Raw genomic sequence first — 26,618 nt, forward strand, 5'->3', positions numbered from 1 at the left:
AATTTTAGTTGCATTTGAATGAATATTTGTGGACGGTGGAGTTATAGGTTGCAGTGAGCCAAAGATATGTCACAATGCAGAACACGTCATGGGAAGATTGGTGGTGCAGTGGTTAGCACTGTTACCTCATGAAGAAGATGAGGGGTTCAATCCTCCCTTTGTCATGACTTTTTTTTTTTAAACTCATTTTTGGGTCACTTTTTGGCCGCCACAACACGGGCACACCAATCGACAAAAACACCTCTAAATAAGATTTGGTCTGTTAAGAAATAAACAACCAACAACAGGGTGACAGTTTGAACATAATTTATTACCTAAAAAAAAAAAAAAAGATTTCCTTGAACCCCTTTTTTTTTTTTTAACCTTTCCTTGTTTATTCTGTTAATAGAAACTAATAATAAATTCAACCCATTCAAAACTTTAACTGATAATACATCTATAGCTCGTTATTTTTTTTACTCTTGCTCGTTACATTTGCAAGTTCTTCCATCATGTAATTGAAGGCACATGTAAATATAAAGCAGACCGTTATTACATAACCTGTATACATTTCAGGTTTTTTATTCATACATTTATTGCACATTGAACTGTGTTGAAGCAAAAAAAAAAAAAAAAAAAGGAAGAAAACATTCCCGACATTCTTTGGTTAGTGCAGTGATTAAATATTATTCCTAAATCTTGAATTTGGAGTGTAGAGTAATATTAAGACGATTACTCTGTCCAGGACAGGAAGTAGAGCTTTCCCTGTCCGTCAGCGCAGACCAGCTCCGTCGGTTTTCCTGGGTTCACCTCCAAAATCAGAACTGGACCTCCACACACAAACATACCCACCTGGAGAAAAAGAGGGCGGGAACGTGAAGTAGAAGGTAACACATTCAACTAATTAAATAAATTCAAGCCTACAACAGGGGAAGAGAATATAATTTCTCATAATGAAGAGTTTAAGACATCAGTTTCAAGTAATTTCCTCTAAGGCGTAAATTTTATTCTAAAAAAAACATGAAAAGAAAATATTCAATACTTTTGAAACAGTCTATGAAAGCTTCAAATCCAATTATTCCTATTGAGGCCATAAATATTTAAAAACAAAACACAAATATAAAGTTTCATTTTTAAGAAAGTCTCAGGTCACAGTATACAAGAAAATGGGATATGTTATTGGGGACTATTTTCTGCTCCGGATTAACACACATTTGATGCTGTGGTTAATATTTCCAGCAGCTGCACGTTTTTTGTTTTTTTTTTTCTCCCCCGTGGGACTGACTCAAAAATAAACATCAAAACAAACACAAAATGGGATTTCTCCTCGTAGGCGGTAGTGCACCTGTTTCTTGGTGTTTCTGTCCCACAGCTTCACGGTCCGGTCGTCGGAGGCGGAGATGATGGTGGTGTCGGTGAATCTCAGCACGCTGATCCTGTCACTGTGAGCCTGAACATGAAACATCAGCATTAAAAACCACGGCCGGTTGTTTTTGTGATGTTTGGTTGTTTAAAACCTGAGTCTGAAAATGGAAAGCGAGCCGATTTGTCCATGAAGACAAAATTAATCAACAATTTTGACAGTCAAATAATTTTTTTGAGCCATTTTTGTTTTTTAAATGCCACGCAAACTGTCTTAAATGTGAGAGTTTTCGAATTTGTACTGCATTATATTTTTGTAAATTGAATATATTTCGGTGTTTCATTGTTTTCTGGATAAAACAAGCAATTTTTTTTCCATTCTTCACAACTTTATGACATTGTACCGACCAGATTGATGATGAAAAGTAGTTTGCTTAAGTTCAACTCTGAACTCTCCACCTCCGTTCATGAAAAACAAGGAGTCACAAAAAGTGCTGGCTTCCTGCTGTTTTCCCCCCAAAAAATTGAATTTTTAAATGAATCATTTTAACATTTTTGAGTGTAACTGAAAGTAAACAGAAATTAGCCACCTGGAACGATCATGTTGCTACCAGAATTAGCAAAGTAACCATGATCCATATAAACAGGAAATAAACCAGGTCGAAATAATATTGAATTATTACATCACCACAACTGTAATACTGCTTTCTGAATGCAGAAAATGCTGACGTTTGTTGTTGTTTTTTTTGTCGCCATCTGTAAACATAAACTCGAATCTCTTCTGCTTTCAGAGTTGAGTCTCCCGGTTCTTACAGGTTTTCTGTTGCTCCACGAGGAAAGCGCTGGAGGCTGATTGAACCACATGTTGCCCTTCACGTCTCCACACACCACAAACTCTGAGAGCCAGAGACACACAACACACGGCAACATCACTAAAAATGAAAGAAACCGACGAACAAAACCGCAGGTCTGCACTTTAGACAACTGGAAGTTCATTTGTAGGATTTACGACTGTTCTCAGTCTTATGTGATAATGAACGAAATAATTGAATGGTTTGAAAGCAGATAATCAAAAACAACTAGTCAGTTCCAGCCCGTTTTTTTTTTTTTTTAACCTTTGTCCACAGTTATAGCTGTGATCAGGCTGCCCTTGGTCCCCTTCTCCTCCTCCTCCTCCTCCTCCTCGTCGTCCCCCTCCACCTTCCCCTCCTCCTTCTCATCACACTTCATGGTCACCGAGCTGAAAGCGCTGTGCATCGGAGTTTTGGACCCCATGGCGAACTGAAAAGAGAGACGAGAACGTTGTCAAGCACCGACGCTTCCTCTAAAAACAAAAGTCTGCGGTGAGTCTGTACTTAACATGAAGCACCTGCTCAGAAGGAACAGAAAGTAAACTGCTTATTTCACATTCTTAATCTGAATTGTTGCAGTTCTGATGCGCAAATCCTTCTTTTCACCATCACAAGTGACGTGCGCTTAAACGCGTGGCAGTGAATGTCACCGAGGAGACGAGTAAAACGCACCAGGAAGCCGAGGTGAACGTCTCCGTGCCCTTCGGCCGCCAGCCACACACTTTTGTTGTCGTTGCGGATCAACCCCAACACATGAGCCTGCATGGACCAACTGGGAAAGACAGAAAAGTGCGTAGAGAGTTACTTTAAAAATAAGAACCTCTCAAGTGTAGAAGCAACACATCTAGAACGAGAAAACAACTGTAAATCATAATAAACATCCTGATCGGGGGGGTTAAATTGCTCTTTTTTTTAAAAATTATTTCATTGTATATGTATTTGTAAAAAATTTTCCTTATTGCATGCACTTTTTTGTGTTTCTATGCTGCTGTGACGACTAAATTTCCCCACTGTGGGATTAATAAAGTCGAAGTCGAAGTCTAAAGGTTTCATTTTCCATTGAACGACCCGTATTTATCATTTTAGCCCACTGGAGTGATGGTTTATCTCAAAGTCTGTGTAATTAAAATACTTCAGCCAAAGCAACCAGGACAAATCTAAACCCATAAAGAAGAAAAACTTGGAAGTCTTCTGATTGGTCTTCCTTAATGAACGTGGACGATGACTCATTAAAAGAACATGAAGAAGAACGGGGCGGACGCGTCAACTTACGTGTTGACCTGGTGTTCCCAGTTGCTGTCGCTGTACGCGACGTCAAACAGCAGGCCGGTGCGGGACAGACCGAGCAGGATGGAGATGTAGATCAGGTGCACCACCGGCTCCTTCCCTTCGTAGGAGGTCGTCTTCACCAGACTGGAAGAGACAGAATAAAAACAATAAAGATAATAAAGACAGATGTGTTAGCGTGCAGAATAAAACTCATTAAATCTCATCTGATGTCTCCTCATATCTGTATCCAGACTCCAGTTACGGTCATATTTCTCCAGTTTAGATGCATTTTGAACATATTTAATTCTAGAAAAAGTAATAACAGAAAAGCCCTGAAGGAAGAGAGGGAGTGAATCTACGAGATTAAATTCAAAAGAAGATAACAGAAAGGAAAGTGGATGGATGGCATGCCTTGTAGCCAATAAAATGGTGAAAAACTAAAAGCCTTTTTATTTTTATTGTCGTTTACCTCGCTGTGCCGTGTTGTTGATTCCACGCCAGCTTCCAAACATCAATGGCCAAATATTTCACGTAGCCGACGGCGAACTGGCCGCCGGGCATCGAGCAGACCGCCGAGATGGGGCTGTCCGAGGCCTGAGACACACGCACACAGCTAACACAATAAACAAATTAAATAAACATATTCAAATCGTCTTCTCGTGTGTATTTTTTTCCCACCTGCTTCCGACAGACCACCGCGCCGTGCTGCCACACTTCCAGCAAACCGGAATCGTATCCGGCGAGAAGCACGTCGCCGTCGTTTTGAGAGAAGCACACGGCACCGATGGGGCCTTTCGTGTTCGGAGGACTCTCTGTGCAAAAAAAAAAAAAAAAAAAAAAAAAAGTTAAAAAGAAGAGCAACCTCCCAGCGCTATACTCGTTAGGCAAAGCAAGTTTATTTCTATAGCACATTTCAACAATGAGGCAATTCAAAGTGCTTTAGATAAAAGCATCAAAACACAAGGCAAAAGAAAAATGACATTTAAAAATGTATTAAGAACTGTGATTTAAAAAAAAAAAGAAGTCATGAAAAACATTAAGCAAGCTAAAAAAAAAAAATAGGCTAAAAGTTACAGTGCAGTTTAAGACATCCACAAATCTGGTTCAGCGAAAAGGCAGCAAACAGAAAAAGCTTTTAGGAGGAAGCATCGATTCACGCCGATCCGACCGAAGTATCTCTGGGAAAAGTTTTACCTGCCGTCCACGTCCAGCAGCGCAGCGAGCGGTCTTTGGAAACGGTGAGGAATTCTTGGACTCCTTCCTTGCAAACGACTCCGTGAATCTCTCCGCTGTGACCCTGGAAGGTGCTGAAGTGCTCCACCTGCACATGAACATACAGGATATACTGAGTGAGAGGACAAAAGATGAAAAAAAAAAAAAAAAAAAGAGTCGTGTCCTCTCTGAAGCTGAAACCAAAATCAAGAGGATAAATCTGAAAAACTGAAAACTGCAGTAAAAAGTCGTAAAACCATAAACGTTGACGTAAATGTCTGAAGAAGAGCCTGTAATAAACTGTGAGGATTTTTTATTTTGACCTCGAAGGGCTTCCAGAGCTTCACGCTTCCATCGTCAGACGCGGTGAAAACAGTCATTTCTTCCGGCTTCACGTCTTTCTCCCAGTCTTGAAAACACAAGAAAGAATTTGAAAAGATGAAATATTTAATTTCAAAAATATGCCCGACAGGACGGCGCGTGGCTTCGTCAGGATTGCTCGCCTTTGTTGGGGAGGACAGCGCAGTGGTGTATGCGCTGCTGGTGGGCGGCGATGTGGCAGATTTCGGCGTTTGTCTCCCAGTTCCAAACATGCAGCGCTCCTTCTGCACAGCCGGAGATCACGTACGGCCCCTCAACGCACAAACACAGAAACAACGAGTCAGCACAGAAGATCCTTTCAGAAGCAGGACCGTTTTCTTGGTCTCGTCACGGTGAAAGCCTCTACACTGGGGGAGATTCAAAGTTTTACGTGACCTTCAAGAAAGGTTTCCTGTCTGGGAACCGTTTTCACCTCGAACAAATGAACACCTCATGTCTGCTGGACCCGAACGGTTTTACTCTGTTCACCTTATGTTGCGCTGCCCGACATTGATACCACAAAAAAGGATGAGTTAGTTTAGTCCATAATAAATCAATAACACCGTTGCACGGTTGTTTAGTTTAATATTATTCTATTTCTATATAATTTGCGTTTTTTTATTCTGTAATTTTTATTGCTTTGCCTTGTAACTGGATCTGCTGCTGTAGCGAAAAAATTTGCCCTCGCGGGATCGGTCTGTCTGTCAGTGTACTAATATATCTATTAACTTTAAGAGTTATTTGCAGCCATTACTTCAGAAACAGTCTGTGCAGCCTTCTCACTATTAAGTTGAGCATCCCAACTCAACAGTTAAACTGCAGGAAATGCTGCGTTTTGTCAGACAGAAGTGCCGAAAAGTAGAATAGTAGAATAGTTGGTTCACCTGACAGCAGACGGAGGTCAGAGGACTCCCCCAGGTGATTTCTCCGACACACTGAGCCGCCTCGAGGTCCCACAAACAGAGTCGTCCATCATTTGAGGAGCTTATCTGGAACGGAACGAGGGTGAGTGGGGGGGACGATGACGGATAAATGATCAATCCTTAAGGTAATAACCCGACACGAGGGTCCAGATGTTCACACGTCTTTGTGACACTGAACACGATGAAGACTCACCACGCAGCGCGGAGTCCAGACGCAACCCGTGATCCAGTCTCTGTGAGCGTGAGGCAGCGACTTGGACAAAACGCCCGCAGACGAGCTCACGTCCCAAACCATCAGAGCCTGAAAGGGGAAAAAAAAAAAAAAAAAAAGCACGACGGTCGTCATGACAACGACTGAACGACAGGTGGACGTTAGCCGAGTACATTCGACGACTGCAGTGAAGTTTCATTTTAAAAGGTACTTTACCCAAGTATTTGGTTTTATATATTTAAAAAAAAAAAAAAAAAAAAAAAAAAAAAAAAAAAAAAAAATCAAAAAAATCATTGAAAACATTTCCAGATTGGTCACAGTTAGAATTTTTATTCAAGTATTGCTTATTGCTCATGTTTATCCTTATGGGTTAAGCTTAAATGTTTAATTTCTTTTCATTTAGTTTTATTGCTGAATTTGTTTTTAAAGATTTAATTGTTTCAAGTCGGGCTGCTTTTTTTTAAATTTCGGTTGGATGTCGTGCAGCACTTTGGTTCAACTTATGTTGGGTTTACGTATAATAAATAAATAAATAAAGTAACTTTACTTAAAAGCTGAATATTCTTGGGGGAAAAAACCCCCCATTAAAAGCACTTTTAAAATTCAACAATTCTTTGTGACAAATGAAACTCAAACGGTAAATCGGTGTGAAACTACCCGAGATTTCACGACTCCATCTTCTCAATTTGTGACCTTTCCTTTTAATCATTATGTCATTACTCCGGGTAACTTTTCACGATTGTCTTAAAAAAAATAAATAAATAAATAAATAAAAAAATAGAACAATCCAAAGATCAAGGAAACAATCAGCCGATAGATCCGCCGTGCGAGTAAACCGTACCTGATCTTTTCCACCGGACAGCAGCCGTTCACCGTCGGGACTGAAAGCCAGACAGGTGACTCCTCCCGTGTGGCCCTTCAGCAGCCCGTGTGGCTCCATCGACGGGTCGATTTTCAGTTCGCTCAACGACCACAGAGCGACGGTGAAGTCCTCTAAATTCACAGGGAAACTCATTTGTGATGGACAAAGAGAGAAATATTTGTGTGTTGCCTTATAAAAAAAATAAATAAAAAAAAAACCATTTCAATAACGTGTACCTGAAGCTGTGGCCAGGTAAGTGGAGTTCTGTGCCATCGCCGTGACGATGTCAAACTGCATGGCGAACATCCCCGCACTTTTCAGGCCTCCGGCCGTCCCCTGCTCTCCTTCCGTCCTCTTCCACACCCTCATACGTTGGTCACTTCCTGCGGTCACCAGCACCTCCGGCTCGCCCTCCTCTGCGTCCACAACCACCCACAGCATGCACTGTATGGATGTGTCGAGGTGCCGGGGGACCCAAATTATCTCACCTGCGTTTCAAATGGATTATGTCATATTTGATTCGTTAACGAGACGCTTTTCTAGATTTATCCCCCCCCCCCAAAAAAAGTTCTCATTTCTGCAATATTAATACAGAAGAAGTGAGAGAGGAAGGAAAGAAAAAAAAAATGTAGAGATGATTTAAAGGAACGCTCACTCACCTGAGTCTAGACTGAAGAGTTTGATGCCGTCGCCGTGGTAACCCACAACAGCGAAGTCACCGTTCACAGCCGCGCACAGAGCGGCAGGTTCGGACGGTGCAGACTTGCGTTTCTTGTGAGGAGGCTCCTGCTCACACTGATTTAAAAAAAAAAAAAAAAAAAAAGATGCAAACAACCGGAGACTCTTTTCAAATCACGAATTTCAATAGAAATTTCTGACGTTTAAAATATACCCAGTTTCTAGTTTTGTCGTTACTCGTGAAAATTATTAACCATCCTTTAAGATGTGTTTTTATTTGTGTTAGAGTTTAACTCTGGACATTACTTTTCTGTTCAGTCGTTCTCCAACTGTTAATGTACACACAGACTAACGGCATCAGAGACGAAGCTGAAAAGAGTTCAGACCATTCGGGTGACATGAATGAATGTGGACACGTAAGATATGCACGGAGAATAATTAAGAGCTTACTTTATCACTTTTTAACGTGACGACCGAACGTCCGAGTCCCCCTGACCAGAGCTGGAGCTGTTCACCAAGAAAACAAAAACACACACAGAGGACGGAGGCTCCATTAAAAAAAAAAAAAAAAAATCTAATATGATTTCTACCAAATCACTAACACCTATTTAATTTGGAGACCAAGGAAAAATATATAATATAAAAAAATAAAAATAAAAAAAAAGTGCACCAATGATGCAACTCTGCTGGAAACAATGGCGTAACAATCCCTCGTTCCTCACCGTGTGATCGGAGCTGGCGCTCAGAAGCATGGCTCCGCCCTCCAGGAAGGCGAGGGCGTCGGCGGCTCCGCTGTGGGCCTGGAAACACCCCACGCAGGTGGAGGTGGGCACCGTCCACACCCTCACCTCGCCAGACACGGAGCCCGAGCAGAGGATGGAGGAGGAGGAGGAGAAGGAGAGACTGCGCACCGATCGCTGGTGACCGCACAGGGACTGAAGGAACAAACAGGGGAGACATATCGGGTTAAAAACAACAACAACAATAAGAACAACAATAACAACACGGAGAGAACCAGATTTTTTTTTTTTTTTATTTCCAAGTAGAAATGTAAATTAAATTTGATCCATGCACGGCTGCTAGAGGGAGTTTTATTGAGGATGTGTTCATCAGTTCAGTGATTTTGGACCTGAAATTTAATTTCTCTTTCTGGAAATACTCCCAGAGGGTCTCAGTAAAATGAAAAAGTAAAGATATTCTTACACGCATAATTTATTTTCACTCAATGGTGAAATTATTTGAAGAGAGAGAAGAAGAGAGACAATAGGATTGCTATAATCATCTGACGTGAGCGAATCATATTTGTTGACTGAACCTCATTTGTTCTGCGTTAAAAAAATAAATAAAAAATGCTTGAAAAATCAAAGTAAATTTGACAACACTGATGATTATGCGCCGACAAACATCCCCGGTTGAACTCACTGCCAGTGTTTTATTCTGGAGCCAGTTCCACACGATCACATTTCCATTCCAGCAGCCGGCGGCCAGCAGACGACCTTCGGGGTCAAAGGTCACACAGTTCAAAGGGCTGCTGCTGTGCAGGGAGGCCACTTCATCACCTTTAGCAGAGGACCACACCTGAGGAGCAGAAATAAATGTTTGGTTATTTTAATTCATGAAGGAGAACGTGTGTGTGTGTGTGTGTGTGTGTGTCCTGGTTCACAGTCATGCTGTAAAAACTACTCCGGTTATCTTATCACCATGACAACGCAGGTGCACGAATGACAGACAAAAAAACCACATTCATGCTGACTCGTCACTTTTAGCTGCTGCCCTCAGAGACGCTCCAGAAAAATATCTAATCAAAAGTTATCCACGTGTACATTTTTTTAGTTTGATGCGATTTCTCCGAGACTCACTTTGAGCGTGAAGTCGAGGGAAACGGTTGCGAGGTGCTTCCTGTCTGCCGTGATGTCACTCGCCGTTATCGTGTTCGTGTGGCCGTCGATGAGAGCCGTCCTGCGGGGAGACGAAACACGCGTCGGTTCGTTCAAACAGCCGTCCGAAGAATCTGAATCTCTCCCTTCTGCACTCCTCTCTCACCTGCATCCGCTCTCGACGTCCCACACTTCTATTCGTCCGTCGAAGGACGTGGTGGCGAGACGTCGGTCCCTCAGAAAGACGCAGCTCGAGATGCCGTCGCAGCTGCTCACCAGCGACTTCACTTCCTGCTCGCAGCCGGGGGAAAAGTGGATGTTAGTCATCGACGAGGCGTTTTTACTCTCACTGGAACACATCGTCCTGGTTACTGTGATCGGGACAGGAGATTAGAGAAACCAAGTTTTCCCCAGTTTTCATTTCGCCGCCATGTAAACGTGTAATCGAGCTCCTCCTGTTGTTTTCGCACGTGCGACATCACGTCGATAAAACCCGACCGACTGATGGCCTTATACCTGTCCGGTCTGCGTGTGGATGAAATGCAGCGTTCCCTGTCCGGTTCCGACCACCATCAGCTGCTCGTCCGAGCTCACGGCCAAACAGGTCGGCTCGGAGGAGAAAGTCGACACCAGCTCACTGCGGTGAAACACACACACACGAGACGGTCAACTGAAGACGATGACGATTCAATTGTCAAAACTGAAATGAGTAAAAGAACTAAACCGCAACCAGTGGATTTGGGGAAACACGACAACCAGCGGTGGAACGTAGTTAAGACCGTTAGTAAGGTATTTACTCGAGTACTTTTACTTTCTACTGCTTAAAACGCACGTAATACGCTTGAATTGCTGCTAATCTTCTGTACTTTTCTACTTAAGTTAAACTATCCATGCTGGACTTATAATAGAGTATGTTTTACTCAAGTAAAAATATCTTAGTAACTCATGAACCACTGACTTCTACTAAATTAAAACCACCTGTTTACCTGGTGTCTGGAACGGCCCTGTTGTCGTTGTTCAGACACCGGACCACCCGGGCTCCTCCTCTTCCCACCAGGCCTCGGGCCCAGATGTGAGCCGAGGTCTCCGGAGGCTCGCTGAGGCCCTGCTGAATGAACAGAGCCGGCCAGGAGGAGAGCGTGGAGGCGTGGCGCCGCAGGAAAGCACGACAGTCCTCCACACGGTCCGGGAAACCAGCTGAGAGGACAAAGATCAACCGGAGTCAAGAATAAAACACATTTGGCAAGAATTTGCGGGGGAAAATAAGTAATTTTAAGAACTTGCATGAGGGTGCAGACGTTTGCTCCTTTTCTGCAGGAAATATCACAGGATAGAAACGTTAGGATTTTTTTTTTGTTTCACCATTTTTTTTTTTTTAACCAAGAAGAGTAAACCTGCACTTAAAACAGTTTTAAAAAGTTAAAAGTTGCACACAAGCTGAGGTGTAAAAGATTAAAAGGAAAACCATAAAAAAAAAAAAAAAAAGTGTCATTGATCATAGTGTTTAATCCTGCATGCTCACCGTACAAGCCGTATGTCTCCAGGAGGTGGTGCAGGAGACCGTGGCTAACGTTAGCGTACAGGAAATAATAGCTGGAGAGCAGGAAATGAAGCGCCTCCAGTTGTCCACTTTGGATCTAAACAAGTCCATATAAAGGGAGTCAGGAAGTTAAAACTTTAGTAAATATCATCTGGAACCAGGATTTATCCATTTAACATGTGTGAAGTTATACTGTACAAGATGGTTTTCACCAATTATTTGATTTCAAATTTTGTTTAATTGCAAATTTATAACACATTTTTGGACATTATAAAGTTGGACTGAAAACAGTACACTAATAAAAAATACAGTAACATTAAAAAATATAATCAGGGTCTACTTTCTTTAATTTTATTCTGTTGAATTGTCCATAAAATATATATATATATAGATGTAAAAATAAAAACAGGAAAAGCAGTTTGAAAATTGTGAATTTGACTGTATAAGTTGCTGAAACTGAAATAAAAACTAAGTTTAAAAAAAATAAATCAGGGTCTACCGGAGTGAAACACTGAATAAAGTAAACATAAGTGACTGACTGTTTGGAGAATATCTGTTATATTCTCAGTTTTTTGTCCTGATTCATCAACTTTATGACAGAGGATTCCTTACCAGGCTTGAAGGCAGGTGCAGAACAGAGTTGGCCTCGCAGTGAAAGAAGTTGTCTTGTCCCTGAGGGTCGGCCAGCGTCCACAGATGAGCTGACGGGGGGGGGGGAGAATAACTCCAATATATAATACAGGCACTTAAAGTTTGGTGTATTAAAAAGTAACTATGTGAGCTTTACCTGCCAGCATGAGGTGAGCTCTGGTTCTGTCACTCTCTGCTGGGAGAAGAAAGTCCTCAAAGGCTCGCTTAACCTCCGGATGGGTTAGAGCCAGCAAGTCGTCGGTGTCGTGGCAATGAGACAGACCAATCAGACTGCAGGAAACAAGTTTAACCGATCACTATCAAACTGTCGATACAAATTAGAGATATGGGTGACAAAAAAAAAAGACAAAAAAAAAAAGGGAAAAAAAAAAAAGGGGAATTACTTATTTTGTTGAAAAAAAAAAAAAAAAAAAATTACAACTAAAATCTTAAAATAAAATGAAACCCATAAAGATAATAAACCTATAGGTATACTTTGACAGGATTAAATAATCAAGATGAAGTTTAATATGAAATCAAAGTCCCATTTCATCCATCAGATTCCAGTCAGCATCCCTGCCTTTTTCATTTAACTCATATGGGACTCGTACCTTTGCAAACTCTGCACTAGACGGGTGAAAGTCGCCATGGGAACGCGTCCTCTGGGCTTCCTGGACAGGAGCAGCACTTCCTGCCATGTGACCTGCCCGCCCCGTGAGAACAGATCGTTGCATGTGTTCAGCACAGAGTACAAGTCTCTCTCCTTCAGGCCTGAGGAGGAAGAGGAGAAAATGTTGAGGAGAGACATCAAGGATTCCTTCTCTTTTCCCATTTTTATTTCACATACAACAAGTTATATTTTATTTGTTGGAAGATGTGCACAGGATTATCATCGGTTTATATTCAAGGTCAAAATTCCATTAATATTCTGGCTCTCGCTACATTCCTCTACCACAGAATAACATGCACAGCAGATTGGATCCAAAACACAGCTAATAAACACCATCACACTTGACTCATCTCACCGGTGGTGCTGACAGTGAGTGCTGCCAGGGCCCAGCGGAGTCCCAGCATGCCTCTGTGCTGCGAGCAGAGTCGCTCCAGGCTGTACTGCACCAGCTGACTGAGAGCCTGAGGCAAACCCTGCAGACTCTCCTTCAGCTGAGGCACAAACACAAGAGGACACGCTGATCATTGATGTCGGAAGGAGTTGATTTGAATGTGAAACGAGCTGAATGTTTAGCAGGGCGGTCGCCTGTTCTGAGAAACAACCTAAAAGGTAACATTAACAAACATTTACAGTGGAGTCCACAGGCATAATAAAAACCAGTGGATTGAAAGGTAGTATGATATACGACTGCTCCTGCTGCACGTAAATGGTAAATGTCGCCGTCACGTGCACTGAGCAGGGGGAAGCTGAAACCTTTGGGAATAAATATTCCAAGTTTCTAAACTTGATCAACATCAACACCCGAGTTTCACACGTTTTTGTGAGCGCTGGTCGAGCACGCCTACGATTCCAACCACGGACCCGAAACCTGACCAGAGAGCTCACCTCAAAGTTTATGTCAAATTATTGGGGAACAGAAAGAAGTGACAGGGAGTCGGCTCCAGTGAGTGGAGGTGTTGGGGAGCATTTTCAGAGCATTGTCATGTTTCAAACAAAGTGGCATCGTGCGGTGAATGTTTTTCCCTCAGAAGGTCTCAGTAGAACTCGGTGTTGACGGTCTGACTCCGGGGGACGAATTCACTCTGTGAATGTCAAATAAAACCCACCTGGTCGGTCGCTCCTGACCTCACGCACCTTCTCTGGTCTTGGAACTCTGTCGTTCTGCCCCTCCGGAAACACAAATGTCACCAGCTAATTGCTTCATTGCCGTAGGCTTTCTGAAGCATTTTAAGGGTCTCTTTTGCCAACTTTCTGAGTTTGACACTAAATTTGATGTTTACTCAACTCAAATCCACGCCGACATCGCTCACAAAAACGAATGCGCTGAAGTTGATCAAACAACGAAACCTGTAATACCTACTCACGATGGTTGTAGCTTATGGTTATAGAACTTTTTTAATTCACCCTCGTAAAAAATGAAATGACATGTAAAACAACAAAAGTCTGTTATTTCAGGGGTCATCTGTTGCGCTTTTGTTTTCTTATTTCTAGACTATTATCGCCATTTCTCTGTCATCAACTCCTTTACCGGAATTTCGTGTTGTATGGGGCTTTAAGGTAAGTATCACACAGCAAATACTGAAAACATGTCAAGCCACTGTAGAGGTGGTGAAAAAAATATGGAATTCAGACCTTGTCAAAGGAGGCAAAATTCCTGAGGTCTTCACAGGCCATGTGCAGGTAGAGAGGACTCACTGCTCCCTTCTTCATTATTAATGTCTGGAGCTGGAAAAGCACACACAGTGTAGTTTTAGAAAACAGAAACAACAATGACTATTTGGGAGTGCTGTGATGTCATCGGAGGAAAAGTCACAAGAAGAACCTGGTTGTTGAACGCAGAGTCGCTGAGTTTTTTCCCAAAGGCGTCCAGTCCCTGCAGAACGATCTCCTTCCGGTCCGGCACGGTGAGTTGACCGAGCGCAAACAGGACCGTCCCCTTCTTCTTGGTCAGTGTTTGTATGAGAGCTGCTTTTGATGTGATGCTCACCACCAAACACGCACCCTGACAAGAACAACACAATCGGAGTTTCAGTACAGCTAGAGATTCAAAGCAAAACAAACAAATCAGTGGATATGAACATAGATGACCAGGTGGACGTTAATCCTGTAAAGAATATTGTGGAGAATATTCAGAAAATATTTCAGGTTTAATTTTTGTAGCTTGTCAAGTTTGAAATACGAGAATGTCTCTGCAGCTGTAGACATTTTTTTTTATGCTGATTATAAGACCATAAAAGCATTTCTTGGTACACGATGTGCTGTGACAAAATTCAGGCCTGCCTACGAGAAGGCGCATAAATGCATCTAAATGCCGAGTGTGCAGCTTTTAAATCATCTTTTCTCGATGTCTGCAAGGCAGCAGCCCTTCAGCTCTTTCATCCGTGTGTCTGACCTGCGGAAGCTGCTGCGGCATCCAATCAGAGCTGAGCTGATCTCTGCCATCGCGGACGAGGTCCGCTCCGTCAACGAGCAGCGCCACAGGTTTGTTCTTCGTCATGTCACTCAACGTGGAGTGAAACTCTGACAGCAAATCTCTGAGATGAGACAAGAAAAAAAAAAAAAAAAACACGTCATCAAGCAAACAGCAGTAAATTATTGGTTCAGACAAAATGATGTAAAAGTTGCTGACTTGTACGAGCAGGGAAGAGGTGACTCTCCCTCTGTGGTTTTGATCTTTCTCAGCCGCTGAACGAGGCATCGTAGAAGGTTTTCCACAGAGCGTGCTGATTGGCTGGCGGCCGTAGAGTAGGAGATGACATCACAGACGAGGTTTTTCCTGGACTTCACTCCAGTCCTGAGGGCGTCCGCAAGAGCAGCCTGCGTGAGGAGAAGGAAAAATTTTTATCCTCCACAGAAGTGACACGGACACCTAACTTAATTACATTTTCACAAAACCAAGGATGTTGTTTAACGGCATCCTTTTTTTTAAATTATCATTGGAAATTGAATATTGATATTTTCGACTCTTTTAATATTAGACATTTTAAGATGTCATCTTGGGTTCTGAGCAGTCATAACAGGTGGGTTTTCACTATTTGTTGACATATAAAGAACCATGATATTAATTGAAGGACATAATTATTTTAATAATTCAAATAGTTCTTAGTTGCAAAATCAAATTAAAATCCCCCGTGTTCAAAAGACAATCAGTTTTGACGCTCCAGTGAGCCTTCATGTGGTGTTTCTCATATTTTGTCCACCCTCCTGTACACGTGATCATTTCTAATTCTAATAGTCTGCAGCTTTGACTTTACCATGAAGACAGTTTTGCCCTCTCCGGGTCCTGCCTCCACCACCATCATCCCTCCTTTGTTCTGCGCCTGCTCCACCGTCTCTACGGCAGCAGACAGCAGCTTGGACCTGCCGAAGAACTGCCTCTGCAGCGCCCCCTGGTGGACCTCCTGCTCCGACACCTCCGACGCTGCCGCCTCGGCCTCCTCGCCCTCCTGACAGACGGACAGAACAAGAACGAGGCGTACCACGACACCTGTCAATCACTGAGGCTCGGTAGAACTTGAGTGAACAAAAAAATGCCCCTGTGCTCAGGATAAATAAATGTTGTGCGGTAGGAGTGTTGTAATTTTAGAGTTTAACATCAATAAATTGAGTAATTTGTCAGATTTACTTCCACAAACAGCTTCACAACAGCCGTCCAAAGGTCCTCCAGCACCGCTTTGCCAAAGTCCTCCAGGTTTTTCAGATACGGTTTCCCTTCCACGACGCCTCCCCACTCACACGCGTAACTACGACAGAGACGGATCAAATATTTCATTTCATATGTCACTTAAAAGGAAAGAATGTCGTCAGTCAGTAAAAATATAGAGTTCATAGATCATAGACTGAGACGACTCACTTTTCAGTGACCTTCACGTCGCTGGCTAACAGCCTTCTCTTCAGAGACGTCATTTTATGCTCAGCATCCTTTGATTCAGGAGCGAAATCGGACCTCCAAGACACCGGAACTGATCTGGAAGACAACAGAAGAACATAAAAATACACAGGATAAAGTACTGGATAGGATTTTTTGTTTTGGATTTTGTTTAAATGACGTACTTGGAGATGTTTGGATCTCTGAAGTAGCAGAACATCCGCTTTCCTGCTGCGTCGGGGTAAAGAGCCTGGAACTGACGGATCTCCATCTCCGTGATGGACAGACCCTCCGGGGCCGAAGACAGCTGCACACAATCATCTCATTTCAGTGTTTTAAAAAGAAAATTGTTTATTTCAAATTTACCATTAAAGACAAACATTACCGTCATTCATATGAAGCATTTGACTTAAACCTCCGTTCATACATTTTAAAAGGCCTTCTTGACTTTACCTGCTCTGTGTGTGACACAATGGTTACTCCACTTGCTGCCAATATTTTGCATTTAAATAATCATTTATACATTTATAATCATCCACTCAGTGTCTGAGTTAAACTTCTCTGCCTACAGTACTTCAGGATCCTTAATTTTCAAGTGATCAATTACATAAAGGCCAACTGGTTTCAAAATAGTTCATTTTAGACATTTAAATTTGGAGTTGCAACTTATGATATTAACTTTTAACAGTACTTAACTGATTATTTTGTTACTCTAAACTCTAAACTCTCTAAAATCTCAGAAAATAGGGAAAAACACCCTTGAAAGTTTCCATGATAATGTCTTTGAATGTCTTGTTTTGTTCATCCAGTGAAACCCAAAAATATTCCATTTACAATCATGTAAACGGAGAAAAGCAGCACATCCTCGTAACTAAGATGCTAATGTATTTATGTGGACCTCAGGAAGACTACCGATCACTTAATAGAAGCTAATGTGGATCCAAATAAAGAATAAATAAATGTCTTAAATACATTACATTGTAATTCCTGTGGGACGCAGGCAGATCATTTACCACCTTGAAGATTTTTTTTTTTCCTTATTGGAATTTGATTGAATTGTGTTGTTGTGATCTTATTACATTTCATTTAAAAGATGTTAAGAATCGAACATGATAAGTTCTCTTTCTGTTTGTACTCATTATTTCTTTCGATTCCCAAGTCTCACCCAGCTGTACTGCGGCAGGTCGGGGAGGAGAGGTCTGGGGGGCACCAGGCCGTACCTCTCGCCCAGCATCCCCACCAGCATCTGGCTTCGACACACCTCCGACAGGCACAGCTCGGTGGAGCGCTCCGACTCCTCCTCCGTCACACCCCAGCGCAGCTCCACCTCCTGCAGGTAGAGGCGGCGTGACGCGGCGCGGCGGCGGAGCTCCGGGAAGACGCTCCGCACCAAGACGTCACGCTCGGAGTGCATGTCTCTGAAGGTGGAGGAGATGAAGACACGCACACCTCGCCACCTGAGGACAGAGAGATGAGGTGGAGTTAAAAAATTTAAAAAAAAAAAACCCATCTTGGACAGTTAATCCATCGATTAAAAGAAAGAAAGAAAAAAAAGAGAGCGTCTTAACTACCAAAGTAAAAGACTGCTGAGTACTGTATCTTCACCATTACGCAAACTTTACCTTAAATTTGGGCTGGCTGGTAATGAGACGGCGTTGTTCGTGGTCTGAGGGACTTTAGCGCCCTCTGCTGGTGGGATGTTGTACACTTTGTCCAAATGCTCCACGTGATCCAGCAGCCTGGAAGATCCTCGTTCAGCCACGAACCTGGTCACATAGTTCAAGAAACATGTTAGAAAATACATTTTCTTGCTGACAGTAGTTTGTTCTCAGCCTGAAGCCGGTTAGCTTAGCTTAGCATTCGGACCGGAAACACAGACTAACAAAATCGACCTTTCCGCACATCTAGAACTTATAAATTAACATTGTGAGTAAATACTTAACATGTTGTTTCATTGCTTGAGAAAATGTTACAACCGGTTCCCTCTTTGGACACAGTAAAGTTACTGTATAGTAAATTTAAACCTTTGTCGCCCCCTTCTGGCAGTGACAATAATTAAAAAAAAAAAAAAGCATACAATAGCTACATAGCCTACTCAAGAAAAAATTACAAACACAAACACTTTACAAATACTTTCAAACAGAGTTTTATTAAGCTAAGCTAACTGGCTGTTGGTTCCAGAATCAAGAAAGAAAGCTAAATAATCATATTGACTGAAATGATGAATGAACACTACGTAAAATATATTCATACCATTATTACTGTATATTTTACCTCAGTATTTGTTCGCTGAAGCCTGCCAGCTTCACCCAGTTCCTGTCGGAGGATTTATCTGCGTGTCTGTAGACTCTTAAAAAAAAAAAAAACATGATTTAGGATCATTTTTGAAACATTTCTTCAGCTCAGCAACCAACATTAAAAAAGTACAAAAAAGGGTGAGATTTAGTCAGAATTGTAAATATATAAGAAAAAATATAGCATTACTGGTCTTGCAGGGAGATTTCCACCATCAGGGATTTGTTGTTTGTCTCCTTCCTGTAGAAGTGGATAGCCCACTCAATTTCACTTGGGATCCAGGAGTCAAACAATATGATGATGTTGTCCACCTGAGACACAAGAGTGCATAAGCTCGTCAAAAACGCAACCCAGCACGGCCGTCTAAAGCAACGCTTCTCTGAGCGAAGAACCTAGAAAGTCAGGCGGAGCTACAGGGTCAGCAGACTGAACTACGCCACGTAGTACGGAGGTAAAACCGTAAGAAACATCAGTCTGGAGGAAAAAACATCAAACGGAGGAGATGAACATCCCTGATTTCACCTCTGCAGCCAAACACATCATAACAAAGCACATACAGTGTGTCCAACGAACTGACCTTGTTTTTCTTGGTGAAGAATCTGTGATAGAAACTGCTATCAAACTCTTCATAATTCATCTCGGGAAATTTCTGTGAAATAGAGACGTTCATTAATAAACTGAATAAAGAGGGCAGAAATATTTTTCAGATGTGTCCATCCTTAATACACCAACATTGTGTTACTTATGTTTTTATTTCCTTTTTAGATGTTTAAATTACTCCACTTCTTGTTTAATCTCTGTACTTGAAGCTAAAACCGTGAAACAGGAGAAGAATACCGCAGAGAAACATCCTGACCTTGATTTGCTTGATCACACTTTTCACGTTATCCAGGAGGACGTCAGACTTCAGCTCCACTTCCTCACAGTGGCTGCGGTGGAAAACGCAGAGCTGACAATCTTCTGCGCTGCTGCTGATCATCAGAGACAGCAAAGCTCCCACCTCACATTTCTGTCACGATAGATGAGAGGTCAAATTATTCAGCCGTTTTTCTGTTATTCAGTTATTAGAAAAAAAAAAAAAAAAAAAAAAAAAACACTCACAGAAGGAGAAGCTTTATCATCCTCTTCCTTCAGCCATCGTTTCCTCTTGCGCCCTTTTCCTTCCTCCTCCTCCTCCTCTTTCTCCTTCTCCTCCTCCTCCTCCTCTTTCTCCTTCTCCTCCTCCTCTTTTTCCTCCCCCACCACCTCCTCCACCTCCTCTTCTTCTTCTTCTTCTTTTTCTTCTTCTTCTTCTTCTTTTTCTGGCTCTGGGTCCTGAGGCAGGCTGAAGTCCCGTTTCTGGCTCCAGGACGCGTCGTTACACATGTCTGCGCTGAGCAGGATGACGGTTCGTCCGGGGAGCGGCGGCACGTTGTACCGACAGGAGATCTGAACCGCCGTCTCCAGGGCTTGGCGGTAGCGGTCCAACAGGGCGACGGTATAGTGCCTGTCACTGGATGAAGACACATAAAGAGGTAAATATGTGGATTTGTTTTCTTTGTCCTTTTTTTTTTTTAATAACTTAAACTGACCAAATACATTTTCCAGCTGAGCTAAAAACTGCAAGTGTTAAAAACATATTCTCTGAAAGTTTGTCTTGGCTGCATCTTTGGTGTTAAGCTTTTAAAAGTTTGTTGTGATGGTAACTTCCCTAAGTTCACCTGCCAGGCAATATCAGCAGGTCAGTGACTTATTTTCATTTCTGATATAATTTTTTTTACTATACTATTATATAGTATTTTATATACTACTTTTTTCAGCCATGGTGGGCATCGTTGCAAAAGCAAACTAATCAGCTGTTCATGTGTTTATTTTAAACTACTGTGGCTGGTGCGTTATTTTGACGTTTTGTTTTGTTACGCACCATAGAGACCCAGTTTAAACAAAAACCAAGACGCATATAAGTGATGTCAAAATTAGGAAAACATGAAAGAAAATGAAGCATCATCATACTTGGCCTTCGTGAGCTGGGCCTTCTTCATCTGGTACAGTCGACTGATGAAGGGCACACCCAGCGTCATCTTCACGCGGCTTCTTTTGGTCGTCTCCCACATCAGGCTGTTGAAGCGACGGCTCTTGGGAATCTTCTTCAGGACGCCGAGCAGGATCTCTTTGGCAGAAGGGACGGCCGCCTGCGACGCAGAGGCTGAAGGACACAGAGTCGTACATGTACACATCAATGCAGGGTTCGGTTTTATGGTATTTGTTTTGGCCAATCAGATATAAGACTGTTGATATCAAGGATCTCTGCTACGGAAACTTTCATTTATTTAACAATATACCAGTGATTTCCAATCTATAGTATTTATTTACAGACAACAGTTATTATCACATATACACGTCACATTACAATCCAAGTTCTGATCTCACCGATAGCGTGAAGCTCCATGACGACTTTGTAGGCAGCGAGGAACCTGAAAGGAAACTGTCGGCTCTGAGTGACGGCTTTCTGTAAGCACAACGAAAAAAAACATGTCGATTTAACTCGTCTTTTTACTTCCTGTGTTTCTATTTCAAAATACGATTTTACAACACAGCTGGTTATGGTGTGTCGCACCTTGTTGGTCAGCCTGCGCAGGATCTGGTTGTGATGAGCCTCGCTGATGCCCCTGGTGATCATGTTTCTCAGGTTCCTCAGCATGGCCATGAATGGAAGAGACTGACCGTCTGTACAGTGGAGACGTTCGTTGTCAGTGTGTGATCATCGACATGTTGGCGAGTCATGTGACTGTAAGACTGAACAAATGCATCTTTAGTCTCATGCGAGTCGTTTTGGATTTCAGTGGTTGGCTCAACTTAACATTCATCTACGTGATGGAAATATGAAGTGGGAACTGCTTAAAACCAGATGGGAAATTGTAGGTATAGATACACACAATTAATATGAATGACGAAGCATTTCTTTTTTTCTTTTATGATGACAAGGAGTCATTTTTTCCACGTCGTCATTCAGTATGAGCGAGCAATGCCGAGTTTATGCTGCTCTGCCCTGGCAAGCCTGTGCACGCTGCTCAGTCTGCACTTCTTTTCTGACCTATGAGCTTCTCCCACGTGGCGGCCTTGTTGCCCTCCAGACAGAGCAGTCGTTCCCAAGTCTGCGGCTCTTTGAGCTTCATGCGCTGGCCGGCTCGCTCCCTGTCCCACACGCCGTTTATGCCACTGTGGGTGAACGCCTTCAGGTCAGCAGGATACCTGGGGGGAAAAAAAACAAAACACAACCACGTCGCCTTTTAATATGCAAAACTACCCTGACCTTTTTTTTCTCCTGCAGCTCCTTGTTTTGAAGAATAAGTGAATTAAAATGCTGAAGGACAGTAAACGCTCAGTTTCTTTTTAATAATCTTTTAGCGGGTCAAAAAGGTTCATAGTTCTCGTGCAGGTAATTTAACTACTCATTTTAAATTTCCCTGAAATGTGTAAGCAATTTTAAACTGGAACATTTTAATTCCCACCTTTTAGCATTTACAAGCTGCATATCATTATTCAACCGGTTTAAAAGAGGTTTACATTTTTTATTTTTTTTAATTGCCAAAATTACACCAGAAACTGTAAAAACATCAATTATTGTCAGATTTTCAAATTTCCGATTGTCCTTGAATTAAATGTGTGCCACCGAACATCAGCAAGAAATAACCCAATCAGAGCGTCAAACAATATTATTTCATGAAAATCCCTTTATTCTACACGCCTCATTTAAAATTTGGTCAAAAATAAATCCAGATATGATCCAGATTCTGTAAATATTTCAATATGTGGAGCACCTCCTCTCCCCTTGTTGCCAAGAAATGGAAATTAGACAGATGTTGAACATGAGTATGTTCCTCTGTGCTTCTTACTTTTTTCCCAGAATGGCCATGACGTGTTCGGACGGCTCTTTAATGTGAAGCTTCTTGATCATCCGCTTCATACTGAACTCACTTTGCTTCTTGTCCACCACCTTTTTGCTGCCCTCCACCTGCAGCTGCACGAACACACATACAGACACACACACACACACACACACACACCAGTCTTACACGTGAGGACTTAACTCTACGTAAATCCCACACGGAATGAAGAAAAACCCTTCATTAACTTGTAATTTAAAAATTGAAACGATCCAAAAAAAATCAAACTTATTTAGTGACACAATGGAAAAGTATATTGACATACAAACTTCTTGAGAATAGATTCATCTGCTCGGAGCTTGTTGGCCCAATCCTTCAGCTGCTGATCCGTTGGTTTCTGGAGATCACAGAGAATAGATTTACAGCCTTTTGAGTTTATCATCGTGACAATCCGAATCTGAAGCATGTATTCACTGAGAGTTAATTTTAACAATAAAAGCTGTATTCATTTATTTTTGTGTGTATAGTTTGTGTGTGTGTGTGTGTGTGTGTGTGTGTGTGTGTGTGTGTGTGTGTGTGTGTGTGTATTTATTCATTGGTTTTACTTTTTCAAAAAAAAAAATATTTGTATTTATAATCTATATTTTATTGTATACGTATTTATAATTTTTTTCCTCATTGTGTGCACCTTTTTTGTGTTTCTACGCTGTTGTGATGACTAAATTTCCCAACTGTGGGTTTAATAAACTCTAAAGTCTAAGTCTGTTTTTTGAATCAGTAAACAGAAGATTTTTTTTTTTTTTTTACAATAGCAGGGTTGTAATATTAGTATTGCTTGGTGAAACGCATCTGTACCTTTCCCTTGGTCTTCTTGTGGTTGTGTTTGCAGCGGTGTTTGCGCGTGTTGTACTTCGCCAGCTGATACTCGCTGAACTGCTTGAACTTGTCCGCCATCGCCTTCTTCAGGCACATCGGCAGGGAGCGGCTGAAGCACTGGAGAAGCGGACGGTCACAGGTGTTTTACGCGGTACTGAAACATCGAGGTGCCACCGCGCCGGAGACGCTCGCTGAGACTCACCGTGCTGTAGATCCTGACGACCTCCAGCCAGTCGGAGGGCAGCTGGACGGCGGCGCAGAAGTATCTGCGGACGTGTGACTTGGTGGACGGCTGGTTGGCAGCCAGGGCCAACAGGAAGTTTGCTGTGATGCGGATGTTTAGCTTCTGTCGAGTGTAAACTGCCACCTGGATGGAAAACAAAGAGTAAACATGCTGAATAGACATTTACATCCCAAAAAGACTGTTTAAATGTGTAATTACTGGAAATAATAATTTTTAAAAAAGTGGCAGTATTCCATTTTTTTGTACAGTTGTTATAGAATGTTATTTGCATATCTAAACACCCAATAAGAAATATTCAAGTATGAAAAATATATATTTTTCTATTAATTAGCGCCTATGAAATTGTACCCAATGTCCACCATTTTTATATAATATATTAACATATTTAGTTTTTCTATCGGGTCTTTAATTTCTACATTAACTAGTATTGATGCGGTGCGATTTTTTTTTTTTCTTCCGCTCGATTGGTTTCCATGACGACAGGATGAGGAAGTCCCCATAGAGTTAAAACATTATGATGAATTCAGTTTCAAGTTACGGTTCAGACGCGTCAATCCAGATTGAGAAAAGAAATGAAATGCCTTCAGATACAAACCTGGAACCGTTACGCACCCGCGCAGACACGCAAACACACCTTGAGAAGAAACTGCGGGTCGCCGGCAGAAATGTCCTTCGCCAGGTTTGTGATTTTGGTCCAGACGCTGTCCTCCGAGTCCCAGTCCTTCGCACCCGGAGCTGTGCTCTTTTGAACCAGTGAGCAACACACGGCGTTCAACAAGAGATACTGCAGGACAAGAAGAGAGACGAGAAGTTAAGAGTCACTTCAATCAGCATCCGCGAGTATAAACTCGACAGCAGCACAAAAAAAACAAAAAAAAAACATTTCATCGATTTTCGCTGACCTTTTTGTCTTTCAGCTCCTCTTCAGTGTTTTCATTTCCTCCGTCAAACTCTGCAAATTCCTCCCGTCTGATGACCACAGCTTGCTCAAGTTCCTGGTTCTCCGACTCCATTTCCAGGACGGGTATCTCCATGGTCGTTCCAGCATCCGCCTCCTCTTCTTCTTCTTCTTCTTCTTCTTCTTCTTCTTCTTCGTCGTCGTCGTCGTCGTCGTCAGACAGCATATCATCTTCCTCAGCATGCTGAGGATGCAGAATAAGTTCCATTAAACCAGTAATACCTCTAAACATTTGGACGTAAACAGAGCGTGAAAAGATGCACAGCAACGGAGTAAAATATATTCTTCATAAGCTTTTTACCGAAAATAAGATTTTTGCATGTAACCCCTTTGTAATAACCAACATTTTTGAATAGTAATTGTAATTTATTTCCATATTTTTCTCTGTAAATGATTACTATTACATTTATTTTGAAACTGAATTACATGTAACTAGTTATTCGCCAACACTGTTCCTAACAAGCACATAACCTGTTCTGTTGTATGTTGCGTAAAAAGACGAAGAAAAAAAGATTTCATGTACCACGCTTGTTTCCTCAAACGAGCACGGCATCGCCGCAGATATTTCCTCCCCGTCTTCGTCTCCTCCCTGAACCCGATGGAGGAACGACGGAGGCTGAGTGAAGCGATTGAGCAGAGCACCACCGTCCAGGGACGTGGAGAGCAAAGAGTCAGTAGGGACAGAGGAGGTCAGGGGAAAAGAGAGACGAGGTGAATCGCTGGTTAGGAGCTTGTTGTGGGTGCTGAGGAGGGGTGAGGTGAGAGAGGAGGAGGTGGAGAGAAGGGAGGAGGAGGTGGAAGACAGTCTGGAGGGCTGGAGAGACGGACAAGAGGAAGGTTGTGCTGCGAAGTTCATGAGCGGAGAGCACAGCTGGGGCGTCATCGTGGAGGTCGGGACCAAGAACTTATTCTCCAGACTCGGAGGAGCATAGTTGGACAACAAGCTTCTTCCACATGCGGCCGCCGCCTCCTGCTGCTGCTGCTGTTGCCGCCCCCCTGGTGCCATGTTTGTCGGCTGCAAAGTCAGCGCCCTCATCTCTGCAGAGAAACACATCCATTAAAGGGTCGAAGGTCATCACAAACTGGAGCCTCTCCGCTCAGTCACATACGCTTTGAATCCTAGACAGCATTAAGCATTAAGACTAGCAGTTCAGCGGCATTCCTTAAAACGGTGTTGCACTACTGCACTGAAGGGCGTGTTGCTCAATAAAGCCATTCAATCAAAGGGAGCAAAGTCTGAACACTGTCAGCACCCAACGGATGACAATGGGCAGCAGGGAGCTTTACCAGGATAATATGCAGAAATCTGGCTGTGCAAAAAGAGTCAAACATGAAGAATAAAAACTTAGCTAAAGACCAAAGTAAAACTCTTTAAAGTAGTAAAAAAAAAAAGAAGTATTTAAATAAAAAAGAAAGAAGAGAAATATTTTTTAAGCTTGTTTAGTTGAGTTTTTGGTGTCTGCAAGTCCTAAATGTAGACCTTTCAAATCATGTCAGCCACTAAATGTACCTGGTATTAATGAACGCTACTGAAATACGAGTCTACATTCAATAGTGGTGATGATGTTTCCTACAAGCCTGCTGACTTGTAATGACTCAATAGTTTGCATAGGTGTGGCGGTTAGAAATGCGCACTCACGCTCGAAGCCGAAAACTCACCGCAAAACCCACAATTCAAACTCCGCAGGCACAGCGCCGACTCTGAACGATCGTTTCCTCTGATGCGTATCGTTGCGATTTAACGTCAGTGTTTGTTTGCGACGCTTTCGGAAAGCTAAAAGTGCAGCCGACTTCCTGTAAATGTCCTCATCGGCCGAACAGCTGCTTGGCGACTCGGTCGAGCCGGAGCGCGCTGATTGGTCAGATTTATTGTGTACTTTTTTACCGTAATAACGCGCGTACGGGCACCTCCCGAGAAAACGATCAAATACCGAGTCAATTAAAAGCGGAGTTGCTCAGTATGAAAACGATAATCACATAAAAAATAAAAAAAAATAAAAATAAATAAATATATATATTTTTTTCCCGCTATGTTAACTTCTGGAATTTAGAGCGCTGCGGTGACGTGATGACGTGATGACGTTACC

General features: G+C 42.3%; 1 protein-coding gene across 2 annotated transcripts; it reads right to left on the reverse strand.

Moving 5' to 3' along the window:
- Nucleotides 1-289: 289 nt before the first annotated feature.
- On the reverse strand, nt 290-26,338 carry tep1 (telomerase-associated protein 1). Of its 2 annotated transcripts, XM_069142234.1 has the most exons (56): nt 26,191-26,338; nt 25,055-25,569; nt 24,476-24,715; nt 24,208-24,357; nt 23,532-23,696; nt 23,309-23,446; nt 22,779-22,850; nt 22,463-22,587; nt 21,661-21,818; nt 21,184-21,293; nt 20,997-21,075; nt 20,580-20,772; nt 19,689-20,079; nt 19,444-19,596; nt 19,165-19,236; nt 18,777-18,898; nt 18,567-18,641; nt 17,915-18,058; nt 17,458-17,749; nt 16,478-16,599; nt 16,278-16,391; nt 16,050-16,167; nt 15,679-15,870; nt 15,054-15,241; nt 14,817-14,958; nt 14,247-14,426; nt 14,057-14,149; nt 12,780-12,915; nt 12,366-12,525; nt 11,912-12,045; nt 11,737-11,825; nt 11,107-11,221; nt 10,869-10,895; nt 10,571-10,781; nt 10,101-10,221; nt 9,751-9,875; nt 9,567-9,666; nt 9,130-9,285; nt 8,430-8,642; nt 8,158-8,214; nt 7,689-7,824; nt 7,266-7,517; nt 7,009-7,160; nt 6,150-6,257; nt 5,918-6,022; nt 5,177-5,306; nt 4,997-5,082; nt 4,656-4,782; nt 4,140-4,273; nt 3,931-4,055; nt 3,465-3,605; nt 2,865-2,964; nt 2,457-2,622; nt 2,155-2,237; nt 1,325-1,429; nt 290-831 (listed from the first exon to the last, which is right to left on the reverse strand). In XM_069142234.1, the coding sequence occupies exons 2-56, from the start codon at nt 25,565-25,567 to the stop codon at nt 712-714; spliced, it is 8,055 nt and encodes a 2,684-aa protein (XP_068998335.1). In that variant the 5' UTR covers nt 25,568-25,569; nt 26,191-26,338; the 3' UTR covers nt 290-711. The 2 variants fall into 2 exon arrangements, with proteins under 2 accessions (XP_068998335.1, XP_068998336.1); XM_069142235.1 differs by lacking the exons at nt 290-831; nt 1,325-1,429; nt 2,155-2,237; ... (8 more) ...; nt 5,918-6,022; nt 6,150-6,257 and adding an exon at nt 6,272-6,310.
- Between the last annotated feature and the right edge of the window lie 280 nt (nt 26,339-26,618).

This window comes from Embiotoca jacksoni, unplaced genomic scaffold, assembly GCF_022577435.1.
Source record: "Embiotoca jacksoni isolate LCO1_2020_lvr unplaced genomic scaffold, fEmbJac1.0.p SCAF_99, whole genome shotgun sequence".
Lineage (NCBI taxonomy): Eukaryota > Metazoa > Chordata > Actinopteri > Embiotocidae > Embiotoca > Embiotoca jacksoni.

Bases quoted from the DNA above. Each gene is read 5' to 3' on its own strand.
- tep1 (XM_069142234.1), bottom strand. From the start codon at position 25,567: ATGAGGGCGCTGACTTTGCAGCCGACAAACATGGCACCAGGGGGGCGG. The intron at 14,959-15,053 runs GTCAGCAACTTT...GTCTCATCTCAG, and splicing joins CCTCTTCCCTGCTCGTACAA to AGATTTGCTGTCAGAGTTTC. The intron at 5,307-5,917 runs GTGAACCAACTA...TTGTGCGTTGAG, and splicing joins TGACCTCCGTCTGCTGTCAG to GGGCCGTACGTGATCTCCGG.